Genomic DNA, 11,378 nt, shown 5'->3' on the forward strand with positions numbered 1-11,378 from the left:
TATTGTGACAGCATTTATGACATTGTAGTACATTGCATTTTCATTACTGTAATGCAAAAAAACATGATCATTACTGTGCTGCCAGAAAAAATATTTAAATTGCAAAAACACAACTGTAAATATCAATTGTTGGATAGTAGTTTTCACATTACAGTAAAGATAATACACAATGGCCCAAGAGCTTTATTAAATTAAATGCGGCATAAAGAGAATAAAGCCTATACTACGACCTTATATATATATATATATATAAAACAACATTATTATTTCAGCCCAATTTGGCACATATAAGAAATTTATTTTTACTGTCATGTGAGGAAATATATATAAAATTTGGAAAGCACACCTGTAAAAATATTTAAGGTCATTTTCTTGAACCAAATTCCTTAAACTAATTTAAATTAAGTAAAAAAAAAAATCAATTTGCGATATCTTCATTAAAGTATTGGTTTTGCATTATGCTAATGATATGCTAAGATGGGCTTAACAGTTAAATAATGCCACAGTGCAAAAAAAATCTTGGAGCAAAAAACAAGCTACATTTTCATGAATGTTTAACTCTATATTTTTCATTTCGATTTTCAGGTGACTCATGACCCAGATTTGTCCTGGTGAGATTCAACATACTGCTGAGAACTATTGCTGTAAGAGTGAGCGGTCACACAATCACATGCACAGAGTTTACCTGAGTAGTGTAGCGGATAAACATCACGCGCTTTCCTGATGCACCGAAACATTGAAATCAAACCTGGAACGCAGCGCTGCTCTTCACGTGGCTACAGAACTAACACTTCGACTGCAGCTCTTGTCACTCGGAAACAACGAACGCTGAACTGATGGCACGTCTGACTTCAGATACTTCAACACAAGCGGATGCTACATTAAAACCAATCCCGATGCTGCGAAAGGCAACTCGAATCATAACAGTCCCGCTGCCTTCAGCTTCCAGTGTCCCAGACAACTGCCGCCACTGTCGGAAACACGACAAATAACATCCCACGAGACATTTCGAGGAAGAAAGGGTACGTTAAAACTAGACTAAAATTCACAGAGTACAAAAAGGACCTTGTGTGCTCTTGGAAGTTTGTGTAACAGTCATCAGATCGTCGCGTAGTCTTGATAAAACCCGAGGGTCGAGCGTTCGGATGGAGGTATTCATGGAGTGAAGGCAAAAAAACAACATAAAAATGGCATTAAATCCGATGAGGTAACGTGTGCTCATATCCCAGCAGTCTGAAACGATCCCCTGAATGCCCTCTGAGAGTTTGGTTGAGGTTTTTCTGTGTGTGCCTTCCTCTCGGAAGAGTACAGTAGATGAATGTGCTGGTGAAAGCGATCCAAGAAATGAAATACATGACGATCAAATTAGCAGCAAAGTTCACATTTACTGGAGCGATGAACGCAGTGGTTGGCAGTCCCTGATGTTTGGAGGCGGGCGTTCAGGTGCTGGACTCTTTGGGAGGAAGGTCCGTGTCGCTGTGGGACGTCATCATCATGGAGACCAGGCACTCCGAGGTAGACGTGTTGATGGTGTTGGCTGTCTTGGAGATGGTGGAGATGCGCTCCTCCACGCAGCCCGCCGACAGTCGCGCCTCTGCGTCGTGGTCCCAGCACTCCTCGATGGTCTCGCAAAACTGGCCCAAACCCTGACCGAACCGCAGAGAAAGAGGTCAAAATTAGGTCGAGATTATTTAAAGGATTTCAAAATTGGAAGATGTCACAAGCTGGATCAGCATGCATTGCCCATGTGAAACAAATAGCCCTATTTATTTCATATGGGCAACTTCCTAATATTTCTAATCAAAATGTGCTTATCAAATTAAATAACTGTAAAATAAACTCCATCTCTGAATGTGCTGCGAGTTTAATGTGCATTTGGGAACGCAACGTGCCTTAGGTTCACTTTATTTACTTCATTTCCAACATTGTTGTGGGCAGAAGTTTACAACATTTCAGTAGTATTCCTTTAAAATAAAAGCTCATAAATTTGAAATGTTTAAAGCTTGAGGGTTTGAACATTTAAAAAGAAGGAATGCAAGACATAAATATTAGTAATGTAACTAGTTTAAAATAAGATCCTTATATTTTATTTTACAATACAATTGTAATTTACAACAGCAATATATTACTGTGATTTAGTTTTAATTTAGTTCTACAAAATAAATTACTAAGTAAAAAAATAATCATTGCAATATTTCACTGTAAAAAAAAAAAAAAATCAAGCACTAAAGAACAATTAAGAATTAAATTAAATTAAGAAGTAAAATTAAGAATAATTTTACAACAGTAATATATTTTTCTTAATTATATAAGTCGCAAAATTTTAATTAAATTTTTGTAAGAATAATAATATTGCTATTATTACTACTACTACTACTTAGGGTTGCAAAGGGGTGGAAAATTTCCGGTAAGTTTCTGGAAACTTTCCAAAAATCCCTGGAATATTCCCAAAAAATTCTGGAAAGTTTCCGAAATTTACTGGAAATTTTCCAAATTTTTGCAACCCTACTACTACTACTAATACAGTAAAATTACTAAATTTTAAAAAATGACAATACTAATATTTATCTCCGTCTTCACTTCAAACCATCAAATATTTATTTGGACAGAAAACTGCAGGGAGCCTTTAAAGCTTCACTTTTGTTGATATGCACTTATTATGATTTTGAGAAGATGATTGGTGCATGCTGTATTCCCAAATGCACTTTAAAAGTGACCCAAACTCAAAGCGGATGCAGAGTTTAGTTTGGGTGCAAGCTGAGCTGCTCTGAAACACTCAAAACACTGCATCATGAGCTGCTCACATGTAAAAGAACACAGCGCTGTGCTTTACTCTGAAACATGCAGTGCATATATTTATTTACTCAAATCACAGTCTTTGTGATATGATAATCGCACTAAACCATAAATGCAATTTTTGTTTTATTTAGTAAGTAACTGTGTGGCTCTAGCTTCTACTCAAAAGTACATTAATTCTCACCGGATGTTTGATCCAACAGTCTTTAAAGACGGGCCGCATCTTCTTGTGGACCACCACATCTTGAAGGTCTTCCAGTGAAGGATGTTGGCCCACCTCCTCTTCAAAGGGCAGCTGGTACTCACCTACAGGACCTGAGTGAGACAGCAAAAGCATTAGCTGTATAAAACACGCAATACACAGGCATGTGTGATCAGCTAAGGACAAACACACAAAAAAAATGAAAAGCTGAACTATACCTCATTGTACTGTAAAACATCAAAATGATAGTTATTGTTCATTTTGGGCTGAAATTTAACTGAAAACGACACATTTTCAGTTTGTTTAGCAATTTTATAATTCACATGGGTCATACTTCTCAGGTCAGAATATATGGAAATTTGTATTTATAAAATTTGTATGAAACAAAAAAAAAAAAATAACTTCCCTGAATTTATAGCCAGAGATATAAAACATTAACAGTTCTGTAGTTAAAAGTTCAATTATTATGGTGTGTATTCGATTATATAACACATTACTTACAAAATGAAAACTATGGTGCGCACACACGCTCGGAGGTCCGTATGTTTGTGCAGACTCACCATCGGAGGCAGTGCAGCGAGACACCAGCTCCCACAGCACCAGTCCTAGAGCGTACATGTCGATCCTTAGGAAGGCGTCCCTTTGGAAATTAATGGCCCCCTCCAGCACCTCTGGAGCCATGTAACGCCGAGTTCCCACCTGCGGCGGGACAGAAAACACAAACAGTGATTCACTGGACACAGTTTCACCGCCATCCCAGTGGAGTCTGGGGACCATCATGACGTGCTTCAAATTTACACTTATTTGCACTTAAAAATGGCTGAATAATCATAAGAGACTAAAATCTAAGAGGCTGAAACATTTGCCATTTTTGTGGTTGTATTTGCACAACTCTTCAGTGAAATTGATAGACTCGAATAGCCTCACATTTCTTACATTTATTTATTTAGCAGATGCTTTTATTCAAAGCCACTTACAAATAAGGAACATCACAAGCACTTTATCATAAGAGCAGCAATATTTACAGTACACAGTGCCAAGTATAAGACAAATTAGACTAGTGTTCTTTGAATTTGTAATTATATTTTTTGACTAGGTGTGCGGATTATTGTTTGGTCTTCATATATTCATTCTGAATTGATGCACCAGAACACCAACAAATACACTGAACAAAATTATAAACGCAACACTTTTGTTTTTGCCCCCATTTTTCATGAGCTGAACTCAAAGATCTAAGACTTTTTCTATGTACACAAAAGGCCTATTTCTCTCAAATATTGTTCACAAATCTGTCTAAATCTGTGTAACAAAAGTGTTGCGTTTATAATTTTGTTCAGTGTATTTATAAGCACTACCAGTAAAAAATTTAGAGTCTGCAACTATTTTTAAGCAAATCAACAAGGATGCATTAAACTGATCACAATTAAATTGTCACAAGTGACAGTGAAGACATTTTAAAGTTTCAAAATAAATACTGTTCTCTCTTGAGAAAAAAACAACAACAAGTATAACGGTTTCCACATAAATATGTATCAGCACAACTTTTTTCAACATCGACAATCAGAAATGTTTCTTGAGCAGCAAATAAGCATAATAGAATGATTTCTGAAGGATCATGTGACACTGAATGATGCTGAAAATTCAGCTTTGATCACAGGAATAAATTACGTATTCAAGTATAAAACAGCTCTTTTAAATTGTAATAGTATTTCACAATATTACTGTTTTTACTTCAATTTTGTTCAAATAACTGCAGTCTTTCAAAAACATTCTTTTTACCAACCCAGAGCTGAACAGTAGAGTTTTTATTAGGTAACTTCAGTGCATTAATTCCCATATTTAGCATGGATATGAAGAGGCAGATGAACTGAACTGTAGTCAAAGGCTTGGCTTCATCTTTGAGACACTCACCTGGCCGTGTGTATCTCCAGGCGGTTTCCCAGGCTCGAAGCAGACAGCCAACCCAAAGTCTGCAATCACTGCGGTCAAATCAGTCTTGAGCAGGACATTCTTACTCTTGAAGTCTCTGCAAATCACAAAGCTCAAATCACCCAGTATCTACAGACTTCCTCTTGCTTATCACTATACAGCAAGAGCACAATATTTACAAATCTCTTTTAAAATGACATATCAAATGCTCAAACATCACTTTCCTTTCAGATCTGTATTGATGTTGTAAAAGCTTGAGATTCGCTTCAGCTCATGTACCTGTGTGCGATGGCGGGTTTGGGTCCCTCTGCTCTGTAAGGAAGGTCTTCATGAAGGTACGCCAGGCCACGGGACATACTTGCAGAAATATGGCACAACTGAGGCCAGCTCACCGGGTTTCCCTTCAGGTAATCTGTTAGTGAACCCTGCAATGCATACAATTTGGGCTTTTAATAAAGATTATGGCTTTTTTTTATGAAATAAAATGCAATATTCACTTCAATATTTAAATAAAATACTTACTGAAATAAAATAAAGATTTTTTTTTTAATTAAGTTTTAATTTTAATTCAACTATTTCCTAAGGAATCGTTGCTCATTTTCATCATTTACTTGATATACAAAAAAACAAACAAAAAAAAACGAAACTAAAACAAAAACAAAAAAAAAACCCCACTAATAAAAATGACAAAAACACAAAAATACCAACATTTGAACTAAAACTGAAATAAAACAGAAACCATAAAAATTTAAACTAATTCAAACTATTAATAAAAACCCTCATTGATACTAAAATAACACTGGTCAAAAATTCTATGCATATCTTTAGATACAGCAGTTTTTATTTGGTGCACCTTTAAAACATTATTAGACATTTTGCCTCTCAAAAAGCATGAGTTTCACATCTAGGGACATTTACAGAAAAATAAAACATTTTTGAAGCAATGTAGATATGCAATGAAGAGAATAAAGCATATGACTTTTAGTGCATTTAATTTATACTCTTAATTTAAAACTCTTCTGTAAAACTGATTTGATTTGGGACTCGAAGCTTAGTGTTTCTTACATTCATAAATTCAATTTATTCAAAGCCACTTACAAATACGGATCATCACAAACACTTTATCATAAGAGCAACATTTACAATACACACTGGCAAGTTTCAAATATTAGATAGATTAGCCTAGTGTTTCTTTCAATTTGCAATTATATTTTGACTTTATAATGTGGAGATTATTGTTGGTTTTTATTTATTCATTCTGAATTGATGCAACTGAACACCAAAAACGTATATTTATATGCATGTCTTTACATACAACGGTTTTTATTTGGTGCATATTTAAAACATTATTTGGTCCATTATTCCTCACAATAGGGTTGTCATTTCTCTAGGGACATTTTAGGAAAAATAAACTCTCACTCACCCGTTCATGGAATTCTGTGACCAGCCACAACTCCATCTGAAGGTTTGTGCCACGTTTTTCTGCTGAGATGTAGTGTAGAATATTCTCGTGTTTAAAACCCTTGGTGAGGTAAATGTCTCTTTCATTTTGCCACGACTGCTTGTCCTGTTAATAAAGACATTATTTCTGAATCAAGCACTATACACACACACATTTCATTTGAGGAAGAAAACACACAAGCAATCCTGTTTGAATAGTGCACCAGTAGAATATTTACCTGGATGGGAAATATTTTCACCGCCACATATTCACTCAGTAACTGGGCCTTCCAGACGCAGCCAAAGCGCCCTCTGGCCTTCAACTCCAGCAACTGCAGCGGCTTCAGGCCAACCAGAGGAGACGGTGGAGGAAGACCAGCATCCTAATCACAAAAATACAAATAAAGAAACACAGATAAGAAACAGTATCTGATGAGCAGTACAAGTTAGTCAAAGTAAATAAACTTGTGTGTGGCAAAAATGTAAACTTCGGGATCTAACTGCAAAATATACTTAAAATCTTTTCAACAGTCATTCATCTGAAAGAAAACTACAAGCATAACCCAATAATAATTTCAGGATTTAAACTCAAGACATATGCAAAACATGGGGTCGGTAAGATGTTACAATGTTTTTGAAAGGATCTTATGCTCACCAAGGCTGCATTTATTTGACCATATATACAGTAAAAATAGTAATATTGTGAAATATTATTATAAACAAAAATAACTGCTTTCTAAGTGAACATATGTTAAAACGTAATATATTCCTGTGATGCAAAGCTGAATTTTTAGCATCATTACTCCAGTCTTCAGTGTCACATGATCCTTCAGAAATCATTCTAATATGCTGATTTGCTGCTTAAGAAACATTTCTGATTATTATCAGTGTTGAAAACAGTAGTGCTGCTTAACGGTTTTGTGGAAACTGTGATACAAACATATACATAGCTGTCAGACCTGGCCAATGTCGACGTGTCTGTAGGGTGGTTTTCGTTGGTGGTACGTCCAGCAGGCGAGCACCAGGGCCAGAGAGAGAATGGCGAAAGGAAGAAGAGAATAAACCAGCACACCCCACAGAGACGGCCCCGGCTGAGGAGGCTGGATCTTTACTGTGAGAAAACACAAAACAATGTCAGCAATAACAGAAGTGTAAAAAAAACTAAACAAATCACTTAGACTGAAGTCATTATGAAAATACCCAGCTATGGCTGAACATCAATTTTATATTAATGCACTAACTCTTGCATCTACCATCACCTGCAGTTACACAACTAAAAGATATTACTTTTTTGTTAACAAATGCAAATATTGATCATATTGCTATTGCCATAACTGTATATTTTGGCATTAAAGCTTCACCTCTTAACCATGGTAAAATCAGTGTAACATACAACACATTGCTTTATTCAACAAAACACTGAGAATTATGACTATTCACATGCCAACCAAAGACCATTAAAAGTAGCACATTTCATATACAGATATTTTTTAGGCAAAAGATTCTAAAGAACGGGCCACATGGCTGTGAGGTGACATATGGAGGCTGGTTTACCTGCAGGAGCGATAGAGAGAGAGAGAGAAAACAGTGATGAAAGGGGTAGATCTAAAATTAGTCGTAGTAAAATGGCACTGACTGTTGAATGAATTCTTAACTGCTAAATTAAAGAGAAATAAATCTAAATGTCGTAACTGATGTCTGCGAGGAAAGCACATATGCAAAAACACCATCGTTTTCAGCTGTTCAAAACAGTTTACAATTCTCACTGATCAATATCTAATGTGACTCATTTGACGTTTTCACAAGAGAATATGGCTCTTGGCTGGAAAAAACTGCTGGTTTCAAAACATGACAAATTAATTAATTCTGTCATTAATTACATAAGCTTATATTATAACCAACAAACTTGTGTTTCAAAGCTATTCGAGCACTTTAATTTTCCCCAACAGTTTGGAACAAAATGATTTTATTTACAAACATTAAAAGAATGAATTGATAGCTATTGATTTCTATAATTCGGGGTCAGTTAGATTTTAATACTTTTTTTTTTTTAATAAACACTGATTGATTAAAAGTGACAATACAGACATTTATAATGTAACAAAAGATTACCATTTTAAATAAATGCTGAAAAAATGTATCATGGTTTCTATAAAAATATTAAGAATAAAATGTTTTCAACTCTGATAATAATCAGAAATGTTTCCTGAGCAGCAAATCAGCATATTAGAATGATTTCTGAAGGATCGTGTGACACTGAAAATTCAGCTTAGCATCAAAGGAATAAATGACATTTTACAATATATTCACAAAGAAAGCAGTTATTTTTAATTATAATAATATTTCACAATATTACCATTTTTACTGTGTTTATTGTAAAACAAATGCAGCCTTGATGGATATAAGAGCATCAAAAACATTCACAAATCTCACTGACCCCACACTTTTAAACAACAGTATGTTTAAATAAGTTCTGACTGTTACATTAAATGAAACCTGTGATAAGACAATAAATTAAATAAGGATTTTAAAATATGTCCTTAACTTGTTTGGCACAACAATGAAAAAAGGCAGTTGAATAAAACAGTGCCATTATATAAAGGAGGTTTTGATGTTACCTGTCGTAACAGTTGAAGTCGTCGAGCCAGCAGCCTTTTCTGACCAGGCGGATGGTTCCGGTGGAGTTCATCCAGGAAGCGTAACAGTGCAGCCTCTTGTCTTTCTCCCCCTCACACCTCTCAAAACCACTCTGATTGGTTTTCTCCGTCCGCCAGTTATCATTGTAGTAGATGCACTCTCTAGTCTCCACCTCCGCCTGACTGCCTCCTGACAGAAAACATAGAACGGAAGAGATTGAAATGCATTTTCTTGACCAAACAGTTGACGGTACTGTCAAGATTTTAATTACCAACATTCTTCAAAATATCTTCTTTTGTGTTCAACAGAAGAAAGTAACTCATACAGGTTTGGAACAACCCGAGGATGAGTAAATGATGAGAGAATTTTCATTTTTGGGTGAACTATGCCTTTAATGCACAATGTATTATGTTACAATATTAATGCATTAGAAAACGAAATGTATGCAAACAAATGATGCATTGCAAACAACTTGAAAAATGTTCTGCTTGTGCATCTTTAAAATATATGCTAACAGGTTTGATATTTTCTTATGCATGAGACATTAAAAGTGCGGCTGGTTTTACGGTTGTATCTATCAGCAAATAACTGAATTAGAGCATATTACACAAACATTTTCAGTCGCAGAAGATTTTATAAGATCACAAGCAACATTTACCTGTCCATCAAAACCTAATGAGATGTTTAAACACTTAAAACCCCCTCATCAGAAACCCCAGTGTGTTCAACTAGCCATCAAACCCCCGTACCAAAACACAACACACAGCCACAAACCACACGCTTCATGGGTAGATGATTTAAGACCCGTGAATTGAGTTTCTGTGGTCTTTAGAAAAACCACCAAATCAAATCCAGATGTCGGATCAGCTGTCAGAAGGCACGTCTTGTCGTCTTCGTATAACCAACGCCGTGCATCACTGCACACATTTGCACAAAGAACTGGGTCAAGGATCGTGCGATGATTACATAGCGTAAGACCCGCACAACAGGTGAGCAGAAATACATACATCCTAAGGTCAGACTAAAATGGGGGAAAATAGCAGATTATGACATCATGACGGAAAGGAAACACAAGCAAAGAGGTTTCTGCTCATTGCATATATTAAAAACTAAATAAAAACAAAGCCTGCCTCTTTAAATTTGACATATAGCTGCCGGCCATCTTTCCCCTCTGCAGCTCAACATATTAATTTTACTAATTAATTTTTATTTGCTTTGTCTTTTCAAATACTACTGTGCTCAATGCTGGGCACTATTATTATTAATAATAATAATAATAATAATAATAATCATTTTTATTTGCTTTTTGTTTTTTTTTTCTGACAATTTTAATGATTAACCATTTTAATGCTTAATTTTGTTTTTGACCAATTATTACTTCAAAATAATTAGATCTTATTTTTACACCACTGGCACTGAACCTGATGCTTAGCTACTATTATTTTTTTTATCTAATAATTATTCTTTGATGTCTTTAACCCAAACCTCAACCTATAAAATATCAACTAAATATTAACTATAATCAAAATATATATATATATATACATATATACATATATACATATATACATACATACATATATATATATACACATACATATATTTGTCATGATTTTTTTTTTTTAAATACAACTAAACTCAACACTCGGCACATTATTATTAATAATATTTTTCTGTTTTTCTGACACCATTAAACTCAATGATAAATTTAGAATGAATAAAGTTTTTATTTGTATTTATTCTTTTTATACAATTTTTAAGCAATTACCATTTGCAAATAATTAGCTTTTTTGTTTTGGACACCACTGGCACTGAACCTGATACTTAATTTAAATTTTTATCCATCTTTTTTTATGTCGCTTTATTCTAAGCTCAATTGATATTAATTATTTTTTATTTTCCTTATTTTTTAAAACAACTAAACTCGGTGCTTGTCACTTTAACTGAAAATCATTACAAATAATAGTGTCTCTGTTCCTAGGGGGAAACATAACAGATTACGACATCATTTTTGATAGGCTACACAGACAAGGAGGTTAATGCACATTACATACTTCAAAAAAATTAAAAACAAAGCCCGTCCCTTTAAATTTGACGTATATCCACTGGCCACCCTTCCCCCTGCAAACGTAACCCCACCTACTCACTAAAGCACCCAAGATCAAGAGAGACGGGGCTACAGAAGCTTTAGCACCAGGGTTCATGTTATGAGTTGACGTTCATCATGCGTTTATTGGCTAAACACTCGTTGATAGATCAATGTATGGCTTCTTTGTCACTGATACTGGGTGTCACATGATAAGAGCGAATTACATCAGCAGCCCCCTACTTAAGACACACAGCACTCTGCTTTCCTCATTCTCTGACACACACA

The 11,378-nt window shown here is 35.0% G+C and overlaps 1 protein-coding gene across 1 annotated transcript in view; it reads right to left on the reverse strand.

The window, feature by feature from the left end:
* Positions 1-624: 624 nt before the first annotated feature.
* The window catches only part of acvr2bb (activin A receptor type 2Bb), a 13,000-nt gene continuing 2,246 nt past the window's right edge, over positions 625-11,378 (reverse strand). The window contains exons 2-11 of the mRNA XM_016443431.1: positions 8,986-9,193; positions 7,922-7,998; positions 7,327-7,478; positions 6,607-6,750; positions 6,351-6,494; positions 5,207-5,352; positions 4,910-5,024; positions 3,559-3,697; positions 2,981-3,111; positions 625-1,646 (exon numbers count right to left, since the gene is read on the reverse strand). Of these exons, the coding sequence (XP_016298917.1) occupies positions 1,440-1,646; positions 2,981-3,111; positions 3,559-3,697; positions 4,910-5,024; positions 5,207-5,352; positions 6,351-6,494; positions 6,607-6,750; positions 7,327-7,478; positions 7,922-7,998; positions 8,986-9,193 (1,463 nt within the window). The 3' untranslated portion in view covers positions 625-1,439. The remainder of the gene's footprint in view (positions 1,647-2,980; positions 3,112-3,558; positions 3,698-4,909; positions 5,025-5,206; positions 5,353-6,350; positions 6,495-6,606; positions 6,751-7,326; positions 7,479-7,921; positions 7,999-8,985; positions 9,194-11,378) is intronic.

The sequence above is a fragment of the Sinocyclocheilus anshuiensis genome, unplaced genomic scaffold, assembly GCF_001515605.1.
Source record: "Sinocyclocheilus anshuiensis isolate Anshui unplaced genomic scaffold, SAMN03320099.WGS_v1.1 scaffold1373, whole genome shotgun sequence".
NCBI lineage: Eukaryota > Metazoa > Chordata > Actinopteri > Cypriniformes > Cyprinidae > Sinocyclocheilus > Sinocyclocheilus anshuiensis.